At 40.6% G+C, this 21,681-nt stretch overlaps 1 protein-coding gene across 1 annotated transcript; it reads left to right on the top strand.

The window, feature by feature from the left end:
* Nucleotides 1-9: 9 nt before the first annotated feature.
* SEC62 (SEC62 homolog, preprotein translocation factor) lies at nt 10-19,859 on the top strand. Its single transcript, XM_055817528.1, has 8 exons — nt 10-138; nt 8,438-8,546; nt 8,947-9,052; nt 11,701-11,914; nt 13,589-13,681; nt 16,144-16,204; nt 17,124-17,243; nt 17,843-19,859. The coding sequence occupies exons 1-8, from the start codon at nt 103-105 to the stop codon at nt 18,307-18,309; spliced, it is 1,206 nt and encodes a 401-aa protein (XP_055673503.1). The 5' UTR covers nt 10-102; the 3' UTR covers nt 18,310-19,859.
* The last annotated feature ends 1,822 nt before the right edge of the window (nt 19,860-21,681 follow it).

Here is a 21,681-nt window from a genome sequence, read left to right as displayed (position 1 = left end):
GGGCGCGGCCTTCCCGCCCCTCCGCCGGCTCCCGCCGCCTCTCGCGAGGCCGCCGCCCCCCCGCCCCGGGCTCACGTCAGCGGCGGAGCAGACGGGGACAACATGGCGGAGCGGCGGAGGCACAGGAAGCGGATCCAGGTAGCCGAGGCTCTCCTTCCATGCCCGGATCGCGCCCCCTCCCCAGGCGGCAGCTCCCCCTCCCCGCCCTCGGACTGGCCCGCTCCCGCCGGCAGGGCTCTGCTGGGCTGAGCCGGGCGGCCCGGCCGCCCCTCACAGCGGCTCCGCTCCCGGTTCCGCGGCCTCCCCGCCCCGACGCCGCGCCGTTGCGAGGTGGCGGTGGCGGGCGGGGCCGGGCGGCCCGCGGGAGCGGGCGGTGAGGGAAGCGCCCTGGCCTCGGCCGGGGCGGCGGGAGCCCCGCTGGGGGAGCGCCGCGCCGCACCGCAGCTCGCTGAAAAGCCCGGGCTGGCACCGGGCGGCAGGTTTTCCGCGGAATTTTCTAGCAAATTCGTAATTCCTGGTCAATACTGAGGAAAACTGGCCCGCTGCGCGGCGGCGAAGCGCGGGCCGAGGAGCGTTTCGGGGGTGCCGCTGCCCTGGCGCCCAGGACCGGCCGCGGCGGGGGCTGAGGGGTGGCCGGCGGGGCAACCCCGGCCCCTCTTTACGCGCGGGCCCGGCGGTGCTGCCCTCCCCCCCGCACATCGTCTGCTCGGTGGGCAGCGGGTGAGATTCGGAGCTGCTCCATGTCATCGCCCTGTTATCCGTGGGGCCTCACCGGCGCCCAGCACCCCGCAGCCCCCTCAGCCGGGCGCTGGCACCCGGCGCGGCTCTTCCCAGCACGCGTAAGCAAAAGACGTGGGACAGATGGTGTAAGCATCTTAAAAACAAACGTGCCCCAGCCAGGAAATGATGTGGTAAGGAAAGGAAATTTGTTTTTAGGAAACATAAACAAGCAACCGTGTCTAAAAATAGCCCTAATCAGCTTTGAGTTAATGTTAAAATGTAGCGATGATTATGTGGTGTCGCTTAAAGGCAAAGTGGAAGCTTTCCTTACCTGAAGCCTGGACTTCACAATGTGTAACTTTAACAGTGGCTTTGTTACAGGGTTTTAAATGCATGCTACAGCATGGTTACATAGTCAACATAATACACATAACGTACATAGGCATAGTTACAGCCTCACTTACCATAATGCCTGTTACTGTTACATATTATTAATGCTAAGCCTAAACTGTGTGTGTTTGGGATTTATTGCTCTGCTGTAAGTGGAGATAATATTAATGAGATAAATCATAGAGCCATTCAACAATGTAGACTTCATATATCATCTTTCTGCTTGGTTGCCCTCTCTCCTTTCCCATCCTTTTCCTTACCAGCCCACGTTCCTGTCCTCTGAGAAGATGGAGATGTTCCTCTGCTTGTAATGGTTCCTTCCCCCCCCCCCCCCCCCCCCCCCCCCAATTCAAATTACTGGGGGGATGGGAGGAGAAATGCAAAGAATAATTAATCAAAATCTTAAGCAAGCTGTATCAATCACATTCAGTGAATTATCTTAAAACGTTACAGATTTATTCTCTTTTCATAATCGTTACAGACTGTCCCTTACCAAGGATGACAACAGCTCAATAAAGCATCCATCAAAACCAAATGAAACATAATGTTTTGTGTACTGCTCAAGGCTGTGGTCTTGCAGGCACTTCAGGACTTTCCAGCCTGTTAGCAGTAAAAGTATTGCCCAGATTGTTAGTAATTATATCAATGTCTGGGTGTTAACGCTTCAGATGCGAGGTTATGACTGACCTAAGTTTGTGATAAAGTGTGCAGATAAATGTGTATTGTGTCTTTAGTAATTTCCCAGTGTATTTCAACAACAATGGGAAGACAAGACAGCTAACAAAGAATACTGCTGAATGCCCAGAGCATGTTCTTAATTGGTCAGTGAATAAAACAACATGTATTTTTCTTGGTAGTTGGTTTTGGTGTTTCTTTTAACACTTTTTGAACTTTATTGACATAGTTACTGTATGATTATCACGTTTCAGGATAATGCTGCAAGTTTCTCCTTTTAAAAAGGAGTGTGGGATTTTTACTTGTAGGTGTTTCAAGTGCTTTAGAAGTGTGTACTTACTTTAGGATGATGTGTACCCCTTAGTAATGAGATTGTTTATCATACTGTGTGCAAGTCTGACATTTGAATACCCCATTGTCATTAAGTAGAGCTGTATTTCTTGACAAGAGTAAGGTTCTTAGGAGATGGTGTATTTAGCTGTAGAAGAGGCTGATGTAAGTAAGCATTCAGTTACAAATACTGTGTACAGAATCTGGGTTCTGAATAATTTTTCTGAAAGTTTCTGTCTGCCATCGAGATTGGAGTCATGGTAGCTCGATCAGCTAGCTACACATGAGATGAGAGATGAAAAAAGTCACAGTAAAATAGTTCAAAGTTCTGTCAAGGCTACTTTCTGTGTTTTCCATTAGAAGTGTTAACAGAAAGAATGCATTTTATAGAAGGCGTTTTCATAAAAAGACACGTTGCCCAATCTGTATTGCCTAGAGTAGACTCTTCCTCTGGCAACAAGTTGAAAGTTGTGGAAGCTGCAGAAATCTTAACCTCCGAAGTTTGAATAAAGACATTTTAGAGGTAAAGTTTTTCAAAGTGTCATTCCTGACGGTAATTTAACTGTAATTAACATGGAGATTACTTGAGACATGCAGTAGTGAAAAGGGACTGGTCTGTAGGATGCAGATTGCTTGAGCCAGTGAGCTCCCACATGATTCAAATGTCTGAAATCAAGAATGCTTGCTGTATGTACAAGACTTACAAAAGAAAAACAATGTATGTTGTCAGATGGCTAGTTTAATATCTTTTCTTTAGGCAGATGTATCTTAAAAGATAGGAGATGTCTTTGAATGCTTGTTATTCCAGCAACCTGGTCAAAGCTATTTCATTTCCTTGAGAAAAAAATACAGTTCTATACGTACCCTGCAATACTCATTTAAGCACAAAATCTTCAGACTTGGTTACTTTGACAAGCGTTCAGCTGGGTAACACGTGGCATTTGTTGGCAGGTCTGCAATTTGACTGTTAAGTAGGCATTAAGTTTTACTTAATTACATTGGCCAGATTCCACTGTGCACAGTTTTATTCTGCCCATGTGAGGTTTTGTTTATCTTTGTGTTGCGATTAACAGCACTTGCATAGCACCTCAGTGCTGTGTCCTCTGCTCTAGAAACGTTAATGCATATAAATACTGCTCTTATGAATAGAGAAAACAATTCTTAGGCAAATGTCTCACTGCAAATTGATGGCTGAGGTGGCTCAATGTCGTCTAAATGCCATTAATGGCACCATTAATGGCACATACTTTCCTTGTTGACTTTTTCCCCCTCTTGAATCACTGGATTCAAGCTTTGAGATTCTCCTGATGAAGATCATCTACTAATCAGTATTAACTTTTGTAGCCTACAGTTCTGTTGTGTCTTGGTTTGGGCTCTGCTGGAAGGAAAATGTGCAACAGCTGCATTGCTGCTTCCTGTGCTACAGCTTTTTGTGAATTGAGTATGGAAAGGAACTTCAGAAATGACAACAAAATGGTTTTACAGTAATGCAGATTATAATCCAGTTTGGCTGTTTATATGTATTTTCTCATAAATGCTAGTAAAGCTGAGTGGGGTGATACCAAAGGAGAATGGCTAAGTAACTTCGTTGAAAGTGAGTGGTATTGGATCACAGAGGAGGAAGAAACAAAGATGAGCTCCCCCCTGAAAAATAAGAATTAAAAATAGCAGACTCACTTGTGATTAAAACAAACAAACAAAAAAGTGATACTACTTTCGACTGAACATCTGATTTACATTTTTGGAGGTGGGAAGGGAAAAAGTCAAAACAACCGGTCTGGGGTTAGAAGAGGACTGAAGCTGGCATGTTTTGGCTTCAAAATACTGTGCATTGCTCCTTTAACATGTGTTTCAGAGCTTTGTATGTTTATAACATTTGCTAAAAAAAATTAGTGATGGCTGAAAAGAAAGGAGGAAGAAAACACTTCTATTTTTAGAGGATATGTATAGGACAAAAAAAAATATCTGTCAATCTTTTTCTGTAAAGAAAAGTTAATGTCTTGTGGCTAGCACACAGCCACGGTAATCCAGAAGAACTGGTTTCTCTGCAAGGCTCTGCCAGAGTTTCTTTTAAGAGACCACAGGCAATCCATGTACTGGTCATCAGTGCAAGAGTTGGACAATTTTATGTTTATTAGTCACTGAAGAAAATACAGATGGAGTCCTAAGAGTAAACCCTAAGACCCTAACATGTGTGTTTCCCTCCTACCCACTCTCACCCAGTCATCTATCAAATCACACTAATTTGCGTGCTTTTTCTCTGTCCTACTGCACATTTTAGGCAATGTATAAACGTTTCAGCAAAATGGATGAGGAGTACCCACTCTCCTGCTACAGAACATCTTTTAGTCTTAAATCCTGAGAGTCAACAGGGAAAGGAAAAAGATAATCTTGTGATTCAGCTGAGCTTTGATGTGCTCAGACTGTCTTCAGAGAAGATAACACTAATGCAGTTGTAGTGTCCTTATAATGCGAGGAGGGTGTGAGGAATGGAACACGGAACGTGGGTTGACGGTGTCATTTTTGACATAGCCTCTCAGCTTGAAAAACAGGCTGCACGTGACAAATGTGCTTACATTTCTTCTTTTTCTTATCTGAAAACTGTATAAAACTTAGGCTTTGGAAGTCTTTTGTGGGGGATGGTGTTCGGAAAATCTAAGTTCTTACATCTAAGAGCAAAGAAATAAACTAGATATTCATTTTATTGAAATCAAAGAATTTTGATGACTCCTTTAAAACAGAGGAGTATAAATTCTTGTAATGTGTTTGTCTGCACATGAAATAACTTGTTAGTGATAGTTATTATTACTCTCCTGATTTTCCAGAAAACTTGTTTGCTTTACAGTGTTGAGGAAGGAAATCATCCTGTCTTGGGTTGTACCTATATTCTTGCAACTGTGTTGCAAAAGTTACAAAAAAAAAAAAAGAGTGAAATTTCAAACTGCAAATAAGCCCTGGCCTTATGACATCCATTGAGTGGTTCCAGGAGTAAGAGAACCTGAATAAGTCATACTTAGGTTCTAAGTGAGATGAGAGGGAAAAGGAAGCTCATGGGCACGCTAGTTTTAATAACTCAGTTCAGATGGTTTTATTTTTAATGTATACAGGCTTCCTGGCTGCTGCAGACCCAGTTGGAGGTTGAATTAACTGGGAACTACATCACTGTATTGAAGGAAGTTCAGAATGCACTGTGCTATACTTTGATTTGGGAGATAGTGGTAAAAAAGTAATATGATTAGTTTTTTTCTTTCACTTCAGTGGGTCTGAAAGGCCCCTGCGTTTGAAAATCTCAGTGTTCTTTTATGAATTCATATAAGACAGAATTTTATAGACATGCTTGAGAGTTATTCTTAAATAAATTAAAGTATCAGTGCATTTCTATTAAGTAGGTAGGCTGAGCACTGCTTTTCCTGTCTTCCTGTAGGTGGAGTTCTTCTGTCTAGATAAATAGGAAATTGGGTTTGATTTTATTTTTAATGGCATTTTTCCAGAGTTTGTAAATTATCAGGGATCATAAATCTCTAAATTTTACATGCTGTCTAGTGACAACATGCATTTTTTGATACATAAAATGAAAGTAGATGCAAGGGTCTAAAACAATATATAGAGCAGAAGTATTTGGAAACTTGACACTATCCAATTTTTTATTAATTGGAAACAGTTTAGTTGTAGAATTTTAATTGAGAAAACATTTTACAACATTACAGTAATACATTCCCTGAGATGTTTCCTGAATCTTTCTGTCTTTCCTATAAAAGAATACTTTAAATATCAGGAAGTTTTCATATGCTTTGTAAGACTGTCGTGTATTTTAAAGCTTTATAATTTGTTGAGAACTACCCCTTGATTAATTTGTATAATTTTCTAAATGTGTAAGGAGGTGTAAAGTGCCTGGGTTTTGGCTAGTATTATAGCTGAACATAAAGATCAGTTGAACTGTGTCTTTAAAAAGTGCTTAGGATACTGAAATTTTCAGTGATTTTGTTGATTTCACTTTATGATGAAATACTATTTTCTGTCAGTCATCTGTTTTAATATTTTAACAAACCTGGCTCTGTAAATAGAGGGATGAAAATAGGATGAAAAATGGGGATTAAATTGGAGGGGAAACTTTCTCAGAATGAGCTCAGGAAAACTGTGGCAGTCTCTCTCACAGGGAAGCTTTTTTTGTTTGGCGTGTTAGGAAGCTATCCCACAGAAAAGGACAAAGGGATAGATAGTAAGGAGCAATTACAAAAAAATAATGTGGTGCTGGCCACTGCCTGTGTAGTGCATCACATGACCTAGCCGAATCATAAATATTTTAGGAAGAAGAAAAACCTAGCAGAGAGGAGTTACTCATGTCTGTGTTATATGTAGCTTCTCTGACTGTTTCACTGTCCGTGTGTGAACAACAGCATTTGCCCTTGTGAATTGTTCCACATTTATCTTGCTGGTAGGAAATACCAGAAAAGCGTTATTTTGAAACACAATTGCTGTATGTAGCCATTAGGCTCCATGGTACCTTAGCACGTGCCCCCTACGGTAAATGGTACACATTTGTTCGTGCACTTTAAATGCATTGTAACTCATTTTGTTGCTATTAAACCAAATCTGGTTTGGTACCAAATTTGGTAGCATCATCAGTGATTTACAATTACTGGTACAACTGTACCATATAAGGGGACATCAAACCACAGTATATAAATTATGTGCATACATGCACTGCAGGTAGTGAATAGTTTTCCATGAGTTACCTGATGTTTTGTACAGAATTTTAAAATTTAAAAAGAAAAAAAAAAAAGAATTGAACAGAAGTGTTAGGAGTTAATGTAATCCGTATGAGGACTGTTAGGATCATCTGGCTTAATTTGAATGCATGTTTTTGAAACTGACTGGTGAGTGTGACAGCAGACTTTTGCATACATAAGAACAACTTAGACTTTAAAAAAATAATCTTAGAACTAACAAACTATGGAGTCTTTTGGTCATTTGGATATCTTGTATCTGTATTAGTCTCCTTAAAATTGTCCTCAAATAGGAAAAACAACAATCTCCTGGAGGAGGATAATTCATTAACCAGTTGATTTTGAAAGTTAGCTGTGCAAACTGTTGAAAATTAACAGCTCTCACCATCTGAAGTTTTTATTCAGGTGTAACAACATCTATCTGACCTTGCATTTCCACTTAACGTGCTTCTTGCGTTACTACGATTATACGTCTTAAAAGCAGTAATGGAGGTTCTGTGTTTATTGACCTTTAGAAACATTATGTCTTTAAATAGAATCTTTGAATTCTATGTATTTCTGTAAATCACCAATCTGTTTTCTGGCTTCTGTAGTCTATTTCTTTGGCCAGCATGAGAAGAATAGGTACAGAAAAGGTACTGCCAGTCTGAAAAGATGTCCTAGCATTTCCCTGTTATTGATCCTCAAGGAGCAGGGGGATTTGGAGAATTAAACCTTACTGCTTAAAATAACTCTTACAGAAAGGAATTTGGAGAAAGTTTGCATGAGTCAGTAATGTGCCAAATCATACTTCACAAAAGCTATACTTTTGTGAAGCAGGAGCAGAAAGGTCTTCCTTTCCTGATTACGAATATTAGGTCTTAATTTTACATAATTGAAAATGCCCATCTCTGTCCTTCTGCAAGTTGGTAAATGTACAGGATTTGTGAACATGTGCAGACTAAGGGTTCCCTTGTTGTAAAACAGCTGTTTCGATGTTTGTGTACTTCATCCTGGTGCACTTCATACTAATGTTCCCAGTCTCTAGATAGGAAGAATCTCTTCAATGGCACTCTGAAGTTTAAGTCATTTTGTAGTCATGCAGTGGTACTGGCATTTTCTAGCCAAACCTTTCAATTTCTTTTCAGCATGGTTTTTCTCCTCTTTCATATGGAATTCAAGCTGCTTTGTATTCTGTCAGCATGCCTACATTGTTGTAATTTCATACATACTCATTCCTTGCTGTTGTTTTTCTTTGCTCTCAGCTTCACAACTGTTTTCATCCAAGCTTGTGTGCCTTAAGCAGCTTTCCGTATGCCCAGTGCTTTCCTCTTAGCTCCACCTTTAGTCTGCTCTTTTTACAGAGCTGTTAAAGGAGTTCATAGTTGTAACCTTCAGATCATCTAACTTAAGAATTCCTGCTTTTTTGCTTTATGTAGACAGACAGTTCTTGTGAAAATAGGTCAAGTGATTTTTCCCATCTTTTACATTTTATTTGTTATTTATACATTGCCATAAAATAATAAAGACTTTGCAATATCTGATTTTTTGATCCTAAATGAGTAATTTTCCCATGTGTTTAAAACTGTATTAATTTTGGACTTTTACCATTGTAGGAGGTCGGTGAACCATTCAAAGAGGAGAAGGCTGTTGCTAAATACTTACGTTTCAACTGTCCAACAAAATCCACCAACATGATGGGCCACCGAGTTGATTATTTTATTGGTAGGGTTACTTTTAACCAGAGAATGACATTTTCTTCTAACTTTGTATTTGGGGGTGTTGTGTGTGTGGGGTGCTGCTTTGTTTTTATTATTAATGCTTTGTCTGATAAGTATTGATCTTTTAGTTTGGTTTTGAAAACTTATTAGGCATTAGATCGTCATAAAATTAATCTAATTGGCCTGAAGAAAACAGTAAACTTTTTGCTCTGTGATTTAAAGGTGTGCAGTTGTCAAGAGTAATTTATTTCAGAATAGCAGCTAGTCTTACTTTTAAAGATTGAGCAGATGCAGAATATCACCAGGACTGACTGGCTGGTTGGTGTAGTTCAAGGAATATAGACTAAACGTTAAAATAAATGTCATTAATTTAAATTCATTTTTAATTCCATTTTCCCTTCTAGCCTCAAAAGCTGTGGATTGCCTCCTGGATTCTAAATGGGCCAAGGCAAAGAAAGGAGAAGAGGCTTTATTTACAACCCGAGAGTCTGTAGTTGATTACTGCAACAGGTACAACCTAGCTTAATTCATCAGTTTTATTAATTAATACAGTTGTCAAGGTGTCTTAGTTATTTAGGAACCAATTTCACTTAGCCTTCGTATACTCTGAAACATTTGTGGTTGTATGTGGAAGTAATTATTGTATTTTTATTACTGTGTTTGAGGGTGGAAACAAAGTAGTTTTGCCCTCTTTGTTCTCAAAACTCTCTCATGCTTTGATTATGCCGCTTGGGGCAGCAAGATGAACAAAATTATTTTCCTAAATTTTTTATTTATTTTAAATTAGTAGGGTCAGAGCTGTCAAATATCTCCTTCCCATGGATCTAGTGTGCTATCATGGCAGGAGCTGGACATTGAGGTTCAATTTATGCCTCTCAGGTGGTATATCCCTGCTGCTTAGTGCACTCTTAAGTGCTTAGTTAGATGAATGGCATGTTCTGACTATAACTCATTCAGGGCAGACACATAGGGTTAAGAGGACTGCCTACACTTGGAAAGCTCTGCTTAGAAATGAAGAATATGGGTAATATTTAGTCCTTTTTTTTTTTTTTTTTTTTTCTCTCCCCTCCCCTGGCCTCTTTTAGATAGCCATCCAGGTAGGTGAGATACTTCCCCCCCAGTTCCAGGGCTGATTCTGTGTTTGAACTTTAATCCTTTTGCTGATTTCTTCAAGAAAGTTTAGAAGAAAGTATTATTTTAATGCAAGCAGAAAAATAAGTTTTCCTTTCCAAAATCTTTGGACTGAGGTAGGAGTCTGTATGCTTGTTCTTCAGTTGCTAAAGCATCAGATGAGACAACAGTTGGTTAAGTTGTTCAGCTCCAGCATTGTAAAGAACACCTGTGTAGTATACAAAGAAAATCAGTTCAACGCTCTGTTCTCTGGCACTGATTTTTATCACCAGTATCATTTCATGACCTGATGATCCATTTGGCACCATACCATGTCTGCAGTTCAGTTTCTCTTGCTAGCTCCTATACTGCTAATCACTCTAAGGCCACCTTTGGTCACTGAAGCTGTTTTCAGAGGTTTGAACATTAGCACTGTCTACTTCCTTTGCCTTTTGGAAAGGGTGGAAGAATATCTCAATACAGAAATAATCTCTTCAGTATAAGAGGCTGCTTAGGCTCTTACTCGTATTAAAACCAAGTACCTTAACTGTCTTGGTGTGGCTATTGCTTGTTTTACTCATCCTGTCAAACAAAAATCAACTACCAGATCCTGTTCCTTCACCCTGTGTCAATTGCATCGATGAGTTGCATATTTAAAATGGGTTACTAACTGAATTAGTAATGTTGTTCCAGTAGATAACATCACCCAGTACACTTACATATTGATCTAAGTTCAGTAAGTTTTCTCTTGAGGGGCTTTGTTCACAAATAACCTGCATCAATAATGCTTTGTTCAGCAGTTCTATAGAGGGTTAACAAGTTGGGAATCGGCAAGTAATCTAGACTTGGTGAGTTACGTCAGGGTCTGTCCAGCTTCGGGACCTGGCTGTTGGCCATGCTGGTACCATGGCTGCATGCTCTGAGCAGTAGGTCTTGCAGAGTCCTGTCTCTTTATATTCCATCAGAGGCAGAGGCAGCTCCTGCTAGTGAAAGAGCTGTCCTGCAGGCCAGGCCTGTCTGTGGGCTGCTCTGTACCTGAGCCCCCTAAAATTCCAGCTGTAAAGAAAAGTGGTTTCTCCCAAACAAGCAATTTTCTATTGCTAGAAAGAGAATCCGTGTCAACAATTGTCCAAAGGGACAGTTTTTTATATATATAAAACCAAACCAACTCTGCATAATAGTCAGCGTGCACATAAGTTTAATTGGTAGAATGCCTTCTCTTTCTTTAGCGAGTTTTCCTACTTTAACAAGCAGTCCAGCGTAAGGATTTGGTCTGCAGCAAGAGATGAAAGAAGTCAAGGACAAATCAAATTGATTTGATGCATAGGATCAGGATTTTCAGTGTGAACGTGTGCTTGGATTTCACACCCCACTGCTTCCTCTCAGTCTGAAGGGCAGTACTCTGTATGGCTCTTCCTATTCTGAATTCGGCTACGATCCTTTCAAGGACGTTACTTGTTGGTGACAGCCTTGCGACTACAGAGTACTACTTCCTGGTGCCCAGCTGGCCATATATATACTTGCTATAAGGTATGTTTGTAGCTGACATGAATGGAATGCTTGCATATGTTCCACAGTTTCAACAGGGTGATTTTATTCATTGTGCACCGCTTACCAAGAAAATTGATAAGCTATGTGCCTGCTTTCTTATTTTTGCTGTGAAATACATTGACGTGGACTTGAAAATAAATATTGGATGGAGTTGCGTTAATGGAAAGGATAATTAAACTGACCTGGTGGCTTTCTCCATCCTACAATTTCTGTATTCATCTATATCTATGCAAAATGCCACCACAGAAATGTATGGGGTTTACCCAGTTTCGAATGGATGAACAACCAAAACAAAGCAAGAGGTGAGACATGGGATACTTAGGTCTGGTGTATTTAGTTGTAAATAGAGCAGATGAAGGTGACCTCTGTCCTTCAGTCATGCTATTCATGATTGTATTAGATCCATGATCTAGAGTGGTATCTAATAACATAATTGAGTGTAAATGTGGTTATCACAGCCACACTTAAATGTATCACTTAACTTTTTCCATCTTGAGACTCCTGAAAAAACAGTTCTTTCATCGAGCATTGAAAGTGATGAAAATGAAACCTGACAAGGATACAAAGAAAGAAAAGGAAAAAGGAGGGAAGGCTGAGAATGGGAAAGAAGAGGAGAAAAAGAGCAAGAAGGAAGGTGGCAAAGATGAAAAAGCTAAGAAAGAGAAAGAAAAGGAAAAGAAAAAAGATGGTGAAAAAGAGGAGTGTAAAAAGGTAAGTCTTGTCTGTAAGAGAACAGACAAACCTGTAACAGGGAATACATTAACTGATTGTTAAGGTTACATTGGCTTAAAAATATAGTTAGCTGTCCTAAACTGTGACATACCTTTTTTTGCCTGTTTCCATCTCAAAAATATACTGCTTTCTTTTTTCTTTGGGATATTTTTTTTCTTTTGTTTTGTTTTTTAACTTTGGAGTAGTTCAGGTTTTGATCTAGATCCAAAAAGAGGCTTCAGCTGGGCCTTTATATACCTCATCATATGGGGGCTGAGTTAATCGAGAACCGCTTCTCTTCAGCTACAGCAGGCAATGATACTTTGTAGAAGTGTATGTTAGCGTAGAACGACACATACGCATGTGACCTAATATCCAAGAACAGTGCAGCTGCACTAGTGAAAACAAAAACAATTTTGCCATGTTTGTTGATAAGAATGTTTGGGATGTAACGTTTGATACTCAGTGCTTGTAAATAACTCTGTACTAGGGGTCTGGTTTTGTGTATGACAGCTGCATTACTAATCTGCATAATGCCTAGTTTTCACAGACTTCTGATTTACTTTCTTTAAAGTTCAAACTACTATTACTGTACAAGTTTTCATGTGTATTTTCATGTTTTCATTTTCATTTATTAGTGGAACAGAATTCCTAAATTAAAATGTTAGGAACCTGCAGTAGAAACTTGATGAGAGGATGCGTTTTTTCTTCTGTATGCAGTGGTATGAATCTGGTGAGAGTTAGTAGGGTTGTGCACAAAAAGTTACTCCCATTCAGACACTCCTAAGCGAAATGATGGCGCATTTAGTGAGAGGTATAGCCTACATGTACAAGAGCCTAAATCTCAGAAGAAAGCTATGTGGCTAATAAAAGAATTAGAAAGAAAACTATCTTGCTGCCAGTCTAAACACAGAAGCCAGTATAAGATTACTGTACGCTTGAGGTATGCTGATTATGCTAAAATACTGATTGTGGAAGTTACAAACGCCTCTGATTCCCTGGCATCTGGAGAGTTAACTTTATTAAATGTAATACTCATTTTTAAATTAATCGTTACTTATTGAACTGAAATTTTAGTGTTTTATATAAGCCAGTGGGTAGTAACTTGAACAACAACACAGGACAAAAATTAGAAACATAATTTCAAGCAAAGCAGTAAGCAAGGAGAAGGAAACAGGAACCAGGGAAGAGGAAGCGCAAGATCCAAAAAGCAATTGAGGAGGACAGAGAATGAACAGGCAGAAACTGATTCTGAAGGGATGCCCATGTGGTAAATATGGCACCAAGGTACCAAATAATTCTAATAAAGTTAGTTATCATGAAGTGTTGTACCTTGTTCTTGGTCTGTGTGCAGACTTTGTTAATATTAGAAGAGCTTTGCTATGCGTTTGAAGACATAATGTAATCCTGAAGCCATAGTCTAGTCCTTATATGCTAACTAAAAATTTCTAATTTCTCTTTGCTTAGTTTTCCTTTATTTTTAAAGTACCCTGTTGGTAAAAAATGAGAACAGGAGGAAATGAAGCATCTTCACTTTAAAAAAAAAAAAAAAAAAAGGTGAATGTGATCTTAGGTTTGTGAAAAGTTATCAGGCTCAATATATTAAAGTACTAGAAATTAAAACCTCCTGATGCTTTTAGTTTTTAAATATATGTAGTATGTGTTTGTCCTCAGGACGAGACCCCAGGAACACCCAAGAAAAAGGAGACTAAGAGGAAATTTAAACTTGAGCCACACGAAGACCAAGTTTTCTTGGATGGAAATGAGGTAAGATTCACAGGTACTTTCTAACTTCTAGTGTCAAAGTACTGTTGTCAGATAATAGGTTAATTTACTGGATTTCTGCAAACTGCTTCCAGTCACGTTGAAAGAAAAATTAATGGTAGTGTGATGGCTGATCTTGAAGCATGAGATTTTTTTAGATATTTCTAGGAAGGTTAGAGGGAGATAAATGTAGGGTAGTAACTAAAAAAATCTAAAAGAAAACCTAATTAGTTTACTTATTAGTGGCCATGAGGTGAAATGTTTGTTGTTGGGGTGTAACGGGGTGCTGGAGCAGGCTGCCCAGAGCAACTCTGCAGCCTCTGTGCGCAGAGGCTTTCAAGACCAGACGGAGTAAACCCTTGAGCAACCCGGGTGGGCCTCACAGCTGACCCTGCTTTGAACAGGAGGGTGGACCACAGACCTCCCGAGGTCCCTTCCAACCCAGATTGTCCTCTGGCTGCTGTCATGCTGAAATATTTCTAAACAAAACACAAGCCTTTTAGAACATCATGTTCAATCACGGAAGGGGAAATAAAAAATCTCTGCCACCCAGAGGGTGCCTGACTTTGTGGTCTGAGCAGATGTGTGATGCTTAGGCATTCCTGAATTCTCATCCTGGCTTTACCACTGAAATCGTGGTTTTAAATACTTCTCTGTATTTTGCCTTCCTGGAAGGCAGAGTATTTATTTTTTTAACAGCTTTGTAATGTACTGAGTCATATTTGTGCTTTTAACATTTGGGAAAAGTGAAAGGTCTTTTACTTACAAAAGCAAAATTACACTGTTCTCTGTGTTGATGCTGTGTCACTGTACTGGGATCTCCCCTCAGATTCCTGTATACCTTTGGTTATAAAACAGGTGGCAGTGAGCTCTGTAAATAAATCACTTGTGCAGAAATTGTACTTTTATGTCTCTTTATTTTACTCAGTCCATTCTTCTACAAGCTGCCTTGCTCTGTTTCATCCCACCTCTTGTAGAATCACACCTACCTCTGATCCTCCTTATTGTCTTGTACATGGAGTAACCAGGACGGCTTGTGGCATTCCGAATGAGGGTGCAGTACTGCACATGCACTATAACTATGATTACAGCTTGTTTTAACATTGTTTACTTTTTTGTTTGTTAATGAGCTGACTTTTTTAAGAACTGCAACTCCCAAGAGCTTTTTTTTTTAGTAGTAGCTAATTTAGAGCCTATCTTTGTGTATTTACATTAGAGCTGGTTTTTTTCCTTTTCTTCATTATATTGCGCTTATAAACACAAGATGTTACACTATCTTATTGCCCAGTCACCAGTTATGGCCTTCTGTTTGTTGGGCTCACAGAACAGTTGACTGGCAGCAGAGCTACACTTGCGTATGGTCAACTTTCACACCCTGTGAGAAGCAGAATATTAAATACTTGTTGCATCACACTGAAAAACTATATTGCGGCCTCTAAGGTGTCCTCCTGGTAGTTTGTATTAACGCGCCTGCTCTGAGGTTGCTGGTTTCTAGTAATCTGCTGCTTTTCACAGTTAATAGCTAAGATTCCAACTGTTTAGTTTGGTAAGAAAAAAAAATAAATCCAGTTTTTCCAGTTCAGAAAATCCTGCATTTCACCATTAAGTGTTTTTTTTTCAATAAGGCTGAGCAAATCTGATTCGAATGGATCCGCAGTTCTCACACAACCATTTGGTACTGAGTGTTGCAGCTGTAGATATTTAGAGAACGGAGGGTACAGTTACACTCCCCTGCGGCCATCAAATGGGACTTGAGTGGAACTGAGTGTTTCAGCTGGTTGCTTTGTTCCATACGTTCAGTCTGGTGTCTTCCTCTTAAGTGCATCTCTTCAAAGCTAAAGTACTTTTTGTTTCCACTTGATGGATCTGAGAAACTTTTTATCTTTTTACAAGTGTTTTGGCTTCATGCTGAACAACATTAATGACTAAAGATGAAAACATACCTTGATTTGGTGATATTTCTGAATCTTTCGCTTCCCCATCATTTTTACTGTCTGATTGTTTTCCTCAGGATTTTACATAATCTATAAATTACTCTGGCTAGAACTTTTTTTTTTTTTAGAAGTAATTCTTTGAGAGATCCAGTCTGAGATTTCCACTGTTCCTCTTCCCCTCGCAGCTGGAAGCCCCAGCAGCGCCGCGTCCTTAGGCCTCCCACCAGGAGGCTCAGACTATAGCCGGCACAGAGCTAAGGGAACGGTGTGGGCAGGCAGGCCTGCAGCCCCGGGGCTGGCTGTCTCCTTCTGCACCTCTTGCACCGGGGGAAACTGGTTTCAAGTCCTGTTCGAAGTGTAACCTGAATTCCCACGATACGTGACCCCTGCCCTGCTCCGCTGCCCTGGCACGGTACTGACCTCAGCGCCAAGTGCTACAGCGTGGCAGCACACATTTGGACGAGGGAATAAATGAAGTCGTTCATCAGAGAGCTAGTTTTCCAAGTGTAAATCAGATTATTTCTGTTGTAGGTGTACGTGTGGATCTATGACCCCGTTCACTTTAAAACTTTTGCCATGGGACTTGTACTTGGTAAGTTACGAGCAGAAACGGGTGAGCGCATCCTAAGTGTAGGCACAGTGTCAACAGGCCTGTTTGTCCTTGGGGAAGTTTGTCTTTTCCCTGGACAAAGTTTTGCTCTTCAGTTTCAGCCTGATTTGATACCAATCATATTACATGAATTTTGATCTCAGGGTGGAGGGGGCTACACATGGTGAAAAGGAAAAGCTGAAACATGCTTTAGCAGATGTCTGAACATGCACAAGTTTGCAAGCTGTTTATTTCTGTTGCTTTTAGCTAACAAGTTGTTCAGTTGGCAAATGTGGGCTATGTAAACATGTGAAAGATGTTAAAGGAGTTATTTTAAACTGTGAATGATACCTTTCTGACTCTAAACTTGTATTTGTATAGGGTAACTCCAATCAGCTAATTTTATTTTTCAAACCTGAATCATTGTTGATGTTAACTGACATTCAGTGGGCTAACAGATTGTTCACTGTACTGCTGGCCTAATACCCTTGACGTGTACCTTCCAGCTTCCTCACCTGGAGAGAACCGCCTTTCCTGGGAATCAGTGTCACCCTCTGGGGCTGTGCTCAGGCCTTTGACCTGTCCTTGGGGCCACCATGACCCCCACCCAGCTCCCTGCGCCCCTTTTCTGCTGCACTGGTTAGAGGCAGCTCTCTGCCCACCTTTCTGCTCATGCCCTCTGCTCAGAGGTGCTCATTGCTGCGCTGCCTAAGCGCAGTGACGTAGAGTTGCTGGATGTGGCATCTCTCTACCCAGAATGAAAACAGGAGCGGTGAATCTAGACAAGGTTTCAGTCAAGGCCTGAAATACTGTCAGTAACGCGCTGTGCTGAGCCAGTATCTGGAACAAACAGTGAGCCTAGAACATTTAAGTATGTACCAGGAAAAACTAATTGTCATTTTCTTCTTATCTTTCTATGCAGTGATTGCTGTTATAGCTGCAACTCTGTTCCCGCTCTGGCCAGCAGAAATGCGTGTTGGTGTTTATTACCTCAGCGTAGGCGCAGGCTGTTTTGTCGCCAGTATTCTTCTTCTTGCCGTTGGTGAGTGTCAGTCACCTTGACTTCATCAGCCGGTGAAGTCCAAACCGGCAGAGACAGCTCGCTGCTTAAACGCTTCCCAGGCTGGTGTCAGCGGGAGCCGCGCTGGTCCTCCCTATGCGTTTCCCTCCTGGCCACTGGGTGTCGGAGTTGTGCCACAGAAAGAGAGAAATCTCAGCTTGTGTCACCTGTTGGGTCATCGAGATTTGTCCGCTGCCTGTTTTTAAAAAACAAACAAACAACAAAAAAACCAAAGGGGACAAAACAAACCCAAGAGCTGTACCTGAGGCCAGATTCAGTGGTGAAAGTGGTGTCACTGGGATTTTAAAGCTTGCTTTGGCTCACGTTTCTGTTGCGGAGGGGATGAAGAGCTAAATCACAGATGAGATGCGTGGTGAACAGGGTGGGGGAGATGTGGTGGGAACAAACCGTTCCACGATGCCATTGCAGAATGAGAGGCTTCCCCCAGGCTCACTCCTGTCACTGGCTTGGGGTGGCTGTTAGCAGTGGGCATCTCTTACACCATAGTTACACATTGTGTATGTTTATTATAAACCCCAACATTTCCCTAGTTGTTGTTCTTTTTTTTTTTTTTTATACAGCTCGCTGTATCCTTTTCCTTATCATCTGGCTCATCACTGGAGGAAGGCATCACTTCTGGTTCCTGCCAAACCTTACAGCGGACGTGGGATTCATTGACTCCTTCAGGCCCCTGTACACACATGAATACAAAGGACCAAAAGCAGACTTAAAGAAAGAGGAAAAATCAGAATCCAAAAAGCAGCAAAAATACGACAGTGAGGAGAAATCAGATAGCGAGAAGAAGGAAGAGGAGTATGGGAAAACAGAAGCAACGAGGAACTCTGGAACAGACGGCTCGGGAGGAGAGCGACATTCAGACACTGACAGTGACAGGCGCGAAGACGACAGGTCCCAGCACAGTAGTGGAAATGGAAACGACTTTGAAATGATCACAAAAGAGGAACTGGAACAGCAAACAGATGAAGGGGATTGTGAGGAGGAAGAGGAGGAAGATACCGAGAGTAGGCCTTCACATGAAAAATCATAACTCACTGTGGTTTGGGGACTGAGTATGTGCAAATGGTTGGATTTTCTTTGTTGGCTGATCACCAAAACACAGACCATACAGTAGCATCTTTGTTTGCTGAAATATACGTGTTACCAAACAGTTTTATATCTAGTTCCTTCATTTTTTTTAACCATTAACTTGATTACTTGGTACTATGTTAATCATTAATATCCATTTACAGAAGTTTTATCAATCTGACAAGTTTTCTATTGATTGATAGATTGCCCAGATCATCCTCAAACAAACTGAAAAACAATAGTTTTCTGGTACTTGCATAACTGGTCAATTAGTTTAGCTTCTCAAACTTGCTTTTGTAAAACAGGTAAAAGTTGAATGACCAAATCTCAGATTATTCCTAGTTATACTCATTTGATAGCTAGTTAGGTAAAGCCCTTCTTAGCCCACAGCTTTCTTGATATTTTTCTTGATTTTGTTTTCAAAAGATTGTGAAAACTTTCCTAAGAAAACTAGTTTTAGCAGAAGTATTTTGCTGAAAATATAAAAGCTGGTAGTGCTGAATTTGGCTGCCATGTTCTCTGTTTCTCCAGACTGTGTGCCAGCAACTGAGGAAATCCAAACTGGTTTTGTACATCTGGTTCAGAGAAAGCTGTCATCTCCAGCAGGTGAAGGAAGCAGCATGGTTTGGAAATTATGGCTGTTTTCTTTCTCCTGCTCCATCATAATTAAAAAAGAAAAATGTATTCTGTACATAATTTACAAATAAAGCAAACCATTTACTTTAACTGCTACTTATTATTTAGAGATTTGATCCAGCATTCAGTTTGTATTATTAAAGCCATTTTGTGGTGTATCTATCAGAGAAATGCAAGTCAAGAGGACCTCACAGAATATTTGTGTATGATTGGTAGCTGTTCCACAAGAGCTTTAGTTTTGTGCCAACATTCCATGTATTTGAGTATGAGTAAATTGATCTTTATTAAATGAAAGCAAACAACATAGCTGTATGTATGCCTTAATGTTAAAACTTTCTATGTTCTGGAACTGGAATACTTTTTAAACTGAAGAGGCAGGAGAGTATTCATCTGTTCAGAAATATAGGTAACTCAAAGCTAATATGAAGTGACCATTAATAATTTGTTTATAAATATCTTGGAGTAGTTTGTGCGGTTTCTCTTACACATCCCTTTCTGCTGGACGTTTGGAGGATGTACTGGATGTTTTGGTTAAGACTTGGTATCATTCCTCTAGATGACTTTAACCGTAGATTTGATCATCTCCCGAACCTACTTGAAGATAAGGGTAAGCTCGACGTTTAATAAGTGACTTGGAGAACTTTTTTCCGTATCCTAAATTGATTCCCCTTCCTTCCAGCATCAGCATTTTGGATGAAGATACTAATTTTTCAGATCACGCAAATATATACATCATAACGGGTGCATTGATAAACAATTTATGAATATGATGTACTTGCTTCTGGAATATCCTGAATATTTACTCCATAAGGAAACAGATAAATTGGATCACTTTTTTATTAATATAGCAAAAAATTAAAGGACCCATTACCTAAACAGATGACTCCTGGACACTTATGTGTTATCACTGATTAAAATAGCTAACAAGGGCCTGTTGCTGCCTTCCATACCTCGCTCAGGTTGGCACGATGCGATGGTGAAGCATCTTGACTGACAGCTGCCTTTTCGCTCCCTCAGGCCGCTGGGTCAGACCCTCTTTGCTCGCGCAGAGGCCGGTGTTCCTTTCTGCTTGTGTCTCACATCCTCGCGTCTGGCGCTGAGGACAGAGCTGCCTTTCTGTGCCAGCATCTTCAGCTTGGTGGCTCTGGAATTCACAGTACGGCTGTCCTGAAGAGCTGGCGCTACGGCTTGCGTGGCAACTTGCTTCCTACCATGCAAGTGCAAATTTCTAAAAATCTCTGTACTGAAGACATGCTGGCAGTTCACGTTGATAGATTCCCGCGGGTTCCGACGGGAGCCAAACCTGCATGCCCATCTTCCAGAAGCCATTTATCAGTTAGCACTTGGGGGAGCACTGCAGGGCACGTGCACCGGCAACGTGTCGAGCGGCGGGCAGCCAAGTCACTGCCAGTTTTGGAAGAAATGAACGCAGTGGATTTCAGTTGTTTCAGGTACAAGTGAAATAACTTCTTAAGGGCCTTGCTGAGGAAGTAGAAGTTGAAATGGTCAGATAACCAACACTTCAGTAACTTCCTGTTAAGTGGATGTGTGCGGTATGCCAGCGCTACCCGCCTGGGGACAAGTGTCTGCGTCTCAAAATGATCAAAAATTTGTACTGTCACCTTAATAGAACCCAGGCTCGCACAGCTGCAGACACTTGAGTGAAACTGTTTCACTTCATCTGCACTGAACAACTCCGAATCTTCTGAGAAAGTAGCGTGAAGAAAGAGATATTGGAGCTGTTCAGGGGTGAAGGAGGGGACTGCGTGGCCCATCACTGTAATTAGCATTTCCTACAAATAGTCCCCAAGTACTTGTGACTTACTTTGGAATGAGATAATGAGAGAAGTGATTACAATATGCCAGTAATAGTAGGATTGCGAGTGGGCTGTCCTGACAAACACTTCCAGTCCAAAGGGAGACAAGCACACAGGTATTTGGCCACATTTGGCTCTTTATCAGAACACCTTTACATAAGATATTTCAAAGTTGTTCTTACCGATTTTGACTTTTAACTACCAGAGACTAGGGTGACCTTATGGGAACCAGCATATACATATATATTCAGTGGAAAGTTATTTAACAACTCTATGAAAATATCCTTCCTGCAATAAAATTTCACAGTGGTCTCACTGATATTTTTCCCAGTGTTTTATATACCCAATATAACTATCTGATTATTTTCTTAGCAAGAAAATATGATTATTCCTAACTTTTTTTTGGAATTAAATAATTACTGGTAAAACATGAATGAGTATTTAATGCAGATCAGTATTTAGCAGAGATGTTACACCCAAGTATGCTCTGCTCTGGCATGGATACGATAACCTCAGCTCACTTGTGGTGTTCTGGGATCCTTAAACAAAGGCAGCTCTTTCTCTAGCAAGAAATAATTAAAAATTACTCTTTGACAAACTTCCATATTTCTTTATCTGTAGAAACATTAACAGCACCGGTGGGGTTCTTGTGACTATTAGCAATTTTCAAATAGCAAAAGTACCTTCGTAGCAGTGTCATGGGGGGAGCATTTGCTTTCACCTGCTGTATATCATATAGCAGATTTTTCTGGGGATTTTTAAATACATTCATTTTATAGGAGATATTTTTTTACTCATTTAAGCCTGTTTCACTTTCTGTTTGAAATAATACCAGATGGTGTTCACAGAGTGTCATACAGCATAAAGGGCAGATAAAGAAA

The sequence above is a fragment of the Falco peregrinus genome, chromosome 12, assembly GCF_023634155.1.
Source record: "Falco peregrinus isolate bFalPer1 chromosome 12, bFalPer1.pri, whole genome shotgun sequence".
NCBI lineage: Eukaryota > Metazoa > Chordata > Aves > Falconiformes > Falconidae > Falco > Falco peregrinus.
Note: the sequence above shows the minus strand (reverse complement) of the source record. Positions and strands in the feature narration are given on the sequence as shown.

Bases quoted from the DNA above. Each gene is read 5' to 3' on its own strand.
- SEC62 (XM_055817528.1), top strand. From the start codon at position 103: ATGGCGGAGCGGCGGAGGCACAGGAAGCGGATCCAG. The intron at 11,915-13,588 runs GTAAGTCTTGTC...GTTTGTCCTCAG, and splicing joins AAAAAGAGGAGTGTAAAAAG to GACGAGACCCCAGGAACACC. The intron at 17,244-17,842 runs GTGAGTGTCAGT...TTTTTTATACAG, and splicing joins TATTCTTCTTCTTGCCGTTG to CTCGCTGTATCCTTTTCCTT.